General features: G+C 44.9%; 1 protein-coding gene across 1 annotated transcript in view; it reads left to right on the top strand.

Moving 5' to 3' along the window:
- The first annotated feature begins 442 nt into the window (after window positions 1–442).
- ACVR1C (activin A receptor type 1C) overlaps window positions 443–6,000 on the top strand; it is a 71,052-nt gene continuing 65,494 nt past the window's right edge. Inside the window, exon 1 of the mRNA XM_032857853.1 lies at window positions 443–656. Coding sequence (XP_032713744.1) covers window positions 584–656 — 73 coding nt within the window. The 5' untranslated portion in view covers window positions 443–583. The remainder of the gene's footprint in view (window positions 657–6,000) is intronic.

The raw sequence follows: 6,000 nt of genomic DNA, 5'->3' as shown, positions 1-6,000 counted from the left end.
TTTAGCCCACGGGACTACAAACAAATGTCAAGAGATCTGGACGAGTGGCTCTTCTGTAGGAGGCTGTAGAGCGACCACCAGGAAGCAATTGCGAAAGGGTTTAAGTTTTCCTAAAGCCTCGGTGGGGCTCTTCCTCGCGTCCTGACTCTTTTCCCAGCTTTCGGGTCCTGTGGGTTCCGCGCTACCCAATCCCCTCTCTTGCCCCCAGCTCTGGGCGGTCTCACTGCCCGGCCTTTGGGCTCCCTTTGCCCGCCTGGCCGGCAACGCCAGGCCCCGGGCGGCTGGAAGAGGGCGCAGGGGGCGGAGGCGCGACGGGGGCGGGCTTTGCCCCCCCCCCTTTTCAGCCGGCTGCTGAGGCCGGTGGCAGGAGCGCCGCGCACCGCCAGCCGCGGGGGGCAAGGGATGGGGGAGGCACGAAAGGGGGGCGCCCGCATGGATTAGAGCCAACCGCGCTCTTTAAAAAGGTGACGGGGCTGTGCTTCCATCCCGCCCGCGCCCAGGGAACTTCAAAGCGGCCCGGGCGGCTCGGACCGCCTAGCTCCGCTCTGGGACCTCGCAGCCCCGGCGCGGCCGCCTGGTGGCCATGACCCGAGCGCAGTGCGCGACGCTCCGCCAGGCTTTCCTGTTGCTCGCCACCGCCGCCGCGCTCTCGACAGGTACGACGGGCGCTCCTTCTCCAGCGCAAGCGAGTGTGGGAGTCGGGGGAGTTCTGCGGGTGGGCACGCGGGTGGGGTAGAAGGTGCTGCGAGTACATTGACTTTCCACTGGGCGGAGTGGGAAGCGCCAGTTGGATCGAGAGGGCGCGGGATAGGGCGCAGCGTGGGCACCTGACGTCTGGTAGCCATAGGATTAGACAGGTGTGTTGGGGACGAAGCCACCAGGAGGAGCGAAAAAGCGACAGGGACGTGGGCGTAGTAGGGGTGAGGTGGGTGACAAATTTGGGGGCAGTTTGCAGCGGAGGGAGTGTGTTTGTGGGTGTGCGCTGGGCTGGGGAGTTGAGTGGCACCAGGAGTTCACTCTGCAGGGGCTTCGGGCACGCTCTGTACTGGGCTCGGGAGAGCTGAGCAAAGATTGTGGCGTGGTGGTGGTGGAAAGGTGAGGAATGGTGGTGGCGATTCGGTCTGAGTTTTAGGAGGCAAGGGATCTCTCAGAAGCCGCTGGTGCCAAGCTCTGTAGGCGGGAGAGGGAGCTTAGATCTGCGTGGTTTGCAACGCACATTGCTTTCGAGGTACGATCTTTACCAAGAGTTGCAGGAGAAAAAATTCTGGCAAGCGCCCCAGCGTTTTTTAACAGGTCTGTGCCTTGATAGGCTAAATAGAGCCCTCGGCCCAAGCTGGAAACCAAACATTTCTTATAACGTTTACTAGAAACTGGGGCAAATGCATCTTCGGTAAAATCATAGTGTGCTATGATGAAAAACCCTTTAGCTCTAAAACTGTTTTCGTTATAACATTATCTTAGGCTATGGAGAACAACGGCAGCTTCCTTGCTAACTCGTTCTTTAAACATTTCAATCAGACATTTAAGACATTTGCACACAAAAACCTGGTGTTTTTCCATAGAGCTGTACTTTGTCCGGAGCTGATTTTTATGCATTTTTGTTTTCCCAGATGACAATCTGTTTGACATTAATAGCTATACTCCAGGGTGGGTAGTTTTCCTTTTAGTGACATGTGCAGGGGAATGTTTTGAATAGTATGATTTCTGTCAAGTGCAGATTTCATGTTTCAGATGGCCTGAGAGAATCACTTAATACAATATTCAGATGAAAATTGATTATTGGGAGTGATTAATACAATATGAGGATTAAAGCATTTTAGTTATCTTTGGAAAAGCACAGGCTTTTAGGAAAGCTATTACTCAGAGACTGTCCAGATAATGATGGGATAAAGTGAAATATTTGCATTCAGAGTTAGTAAATTCATCAGTGGGAAGAAAACTGACAATGGGAAAGTCTTTATGAGACATGAGCAGAAATTCCACTAACTTGGAATACTCAAAGTACTCTTGATGAATTTAACAGAATTTAAAAAGAAGAAGAAGAAGAAGAAGAAGAATTAAATAACCTTCTAGGTATCACAGTTTTGATGAGGCACCTGTGAAATTACCTCCACAGATTGTCTGTACAATACTTTTTGTTTTAGGGAGCTAATAAATTTGCCACAGACATTTAAAAAAGATACTCAATTTTTTTTTTATCTAACATATATTTTGTTATATGTCAGAATCTTCAGAAAATTTTAGAGACCCTGGGCATAGCAGTATTGATAAACATGCAAGGCTATGTTCTTTAAAAGGCATGGAAACTTTTGACATTGAAATGTACAAAAAAGAAAAAAAAATAGACCATCCATTCAAATTTTATTTTTCCCTCAAAATATGAAGGCTAAGAAAAATGACCGATATGGAGATAATGTGTTAGTATAGTAAAGAAGTACACACCAAATTAAACTTTTACAATAAACGTTTCTATGTCAAATGCAATCATTTTCAAATCTCTTGTAAAAACTTTATCTCTCTTTGTGTCCCACAGAAACAATGTCTATTGCTGTCTACTTTCTTGAATTTTACTTTTATACCCATCTTTGATTTTTTGGCAGAGGTGGTCAAAGTAGTTTTTTTTTTTTAAACTTTATCTTTTAAATTGTTTTTCTCATGTGGTTACCTGTATCATTTTTTTTTTTACCTGTATCATTTTTTTTATCTAGTTACTTTTATAAATTACATGGTTCGTCATAATGGTCAATTTTGAAAATGTAGAAGTTGTTGCTGACACTATAACATGGCTGGGTGGCAGAAAATCCCACCTTCCAATCTGACTCCCCTGAGCACCAGGCCTACGACTTTAAATACCTGAAGACATCGCTAAACCAATAAACTCTTTTTGCTTGGCTGTTATTCCCCAGCATCTCTGTCCCCTAAAGCATGCCATGCATTAGCAGTAGAATAGAAACCATTGCTCCTCGATGAGACTCTCAGAGGGTAACCATTGACGGAAAAAAATGAGAAAATATTTATTGGGCTGGGCTGGCTAAAACATTAGGCTGCTCTGAGTTATACTAGTTACCTAGTGTCTGGGTTCCTTGTTATTTGGTAAGAAAGACCTGAGATGATCTCACATTTATCAGGTATACTAAACAAAAATTCGGCACAAAATATCCTGGAGTTCTAGAGTTTGAACTCTAGAACTAGAGTTTGAACTCTGTGATTGGGATATTATATAGATTTACACATTGTGCATTCTCTACTAATTTTATGAAACTCCTTGGTCTTCTGGTTGGGAATGGATTATTAAGAGTCTGGAAAGCTACAATAAATAAATAAGTAAGTAAGTAAGTAAAAGTTCAGGGGCTACCTAGTTGGGTTAGTCAGTTAAGTGTCTGCCTTCAGCTCGGGTTATAATTCCAGGACCCTGGGATTCAGGCCCCCTTCTCCCCTCCCCTGCCCAGGGCTGGGCTCACTCCTGAGTAAACCGCCTGCTTCTCCCTCTCCCTCTCCCTCTACAGTTCTCCCTGCTTGTGTTCTCTCTCAAATAGATAAATAAAATCTTTTTAAAAATAATAAAATAAAGAGACTGGAAAGCTAGATGCAGTTGCTCTAAGAGTGAGAAGATAACTTTTCATTTAATAAACAGGATAGGGGTTTCAGATAGGGAGATGTTTCCACTGCCACATTTGTTTCCACATTTTAAGGTGTGCTGGAAGTGAAAGTGAAAGCCTTGGGCTGGTTGAAGGTACAGATGCAGAAGACTTTGCCACCTCTGCCCTTCTTTAAGCAGGGTCATTTATTGGTTGGTTGACACACATGTGACAAGACACAGATGCTTCTAAGGAAGAGACTTCTCTGGCCCAGGAGAAACTGTGCAGAAGTCCTTGGCGGCATATATCTTCATTAACTGTAGTACCTCAACTTGTTATCTAGCCTCAAGTTTACAGAAGTATCAAATAGAGTTCCTCAAATAAATGTAAGTGTAAGAGAGGAATGGGGATGATTCCAAATTTTTGATTCGTGCAGTGGAGGAGTAGTACCGCGATGTGGGGTCAGGTTGACAACCGCAGGAGGAGCAGATCTGGCCCCAGGTGGGGGTGGGGATGGTGGCCCAGAGCTGGAACTAAGTTTCGTCGTGGAGAGCTTAAAATGCCTAGTACACACCAAAGTGGAGATACCAAGTAGGCAGTTGGTTTTTTGGGGCCTGGAGTTCCGGGCACAAGTCTAGACTAACGCTAAAAAATCGAGAGTCAAAATAATTGGTGTTTGATTCCGATTTAACTGAGTGTTCTGTACTTTTAATGGCAGTCCTACATGAAAGAGATAATTGGCGGTGAGCTAAGCTGCTCTTGTTTCCGTTACGCCTGGATCTTAGGTTAGAAAGAGAAGCACAGACCTCTTTTCTAGTCCTTTCTCTTACCACTTGTATTCTAACTCTGCCACCATCCCTGTATGTGTCTCTGAATGGTCACCTCCAGCACTTGCGGTCATGCATTGCGTGGCTCTACTGTTTCCGGTGAACGGAGAGACAGCCTCTCCTAACCTTACATGGGTTCTTGACCTGAAAAGGTGGTGAGAAAGTTAGAGCTCTCTAGACTCCCTGGTCGGTGAAAGCAGGTGGTTTTGCCCAACTATTTTCTGAATGTGATTGTTATTTTCAAATGCATTTTTAGAGTATTTGCCTTTTGAATAAGCATTCCTAGGTTTCTCTTTTAGGAGAACTGCTTCCAGGCAGTAACCAAGATGCAGTTCATTGTATTTTTCTTGGCAGTACTTGTATCTCTTATTGTAAATAAGAGACGGATAAGGGGAGTGCAGAATGGGCAGAGTCAGAGGCGGGGAGGGGGTACCCTCACAGGACCTGTTCATTGGAGGCATATTGAGGTTTAAGAGCAGGTGCCTAAGAGAGTGACTCCTCATCCTTTGGGGAACAGACAGGGATTCATTAATTTCAACTATGGACTTTTTAATTCTTGCTCTGAGCTAAGACTTGGCCAGCTACCAAATGATTAGTATGGGCTTCATTTTGAGATTTGTTGAGGATGGTGGCCTTTAAATGAACAACTCTATACATGGATCATTAACAAGATTAAACGGATATGTTCACATGTATATAAAGGGTTTATTTTAATAAAATGAGAGAATTAATTTCTAAATATAAATGGAAAACAGAACTAAATGGGGAAAAAGAGGGAAAATTCTAAGCACCAAGAGTGTCCTCTATATTGTTCTTTATCACATATCTGTGAGGCCACCTCTGGGTTTTTCATTGTTTTGGCTGTCTCTATTTTAAATTTTCATAGCCAATTCTCAGATCTCAAGTTTTATCCTTACATTGTTTACAAAACTGGGATAATAAAGGGATATATTTATAAGTGATACAGATTTTCCCCTTTTCCTAGGAGAAATAGGAATACCCAATACTGTCCTGTCGCAGCTGTGCCTCTCCAGTCTAAGAGGGGTCATTCAGGGTGATATCCAGAAAAGAGAGGCAAAATAAAGCAAAGTAATTGTTCTTTTGGTTACCTGGTACTTTGTCCCCTAATTGAATGGCAGAACTCTAACCTACTCCTCTTTTCAAACTTTGTAACAGTTAAACAGCCTAAGGATAAAGGGGAGGAGGCTCTGGTACCTCAGAATCCTGGATCCTGACACTGATCGAAAGGCTGCGCGATGCCTGCCAAGTGAAGCAGGACAGCGGTGTGGGGACCTCTTTCTCCATTACCTCACATTAGTCCCCAGCCTTCATGGTAGCTGACAAGTTTCAGGCGATAATGTCAGGGGCTACTGCTCAGGCAGGAAAAGGTGGAGAGTCTGTGGAGAGAGATGGCTGGTTCTCTTCTACCAGGAAGCAGGTCCTGCCCTTCCCACATTTGTTACCTCTGTAGAAAACGGGACTGTGGTCATGAACCTGGTGCCTTTCACATTCTTTGGAAGCCGCGTCCCTAAAGCACATGGGCCTCTTGGTTCCCTGGAAGGGGGACAGTAAAACCACTACTCCTCACATTTAGG

This window comes from Lontra canadensis, unplaced genomic scaffold (assembly GCF_010015895.1).
Source record: "Lontra canadensis isolate GAN:19392208 unplaced genomic scaffold, GSC_riverotter_1.0 scaffold13, whole genome shotgun sequence".
NCBI lineage: Eukaryota > Metazoa > Chordata > Mammalia > Carnivora > Mustelidae > Lontra > Lontra canadensis.
The sequence above is the reverse complement of the archived record's forward strand: the minus strand, read 5'-3'. Positions and strand labels throughout refer to the sequence as shown.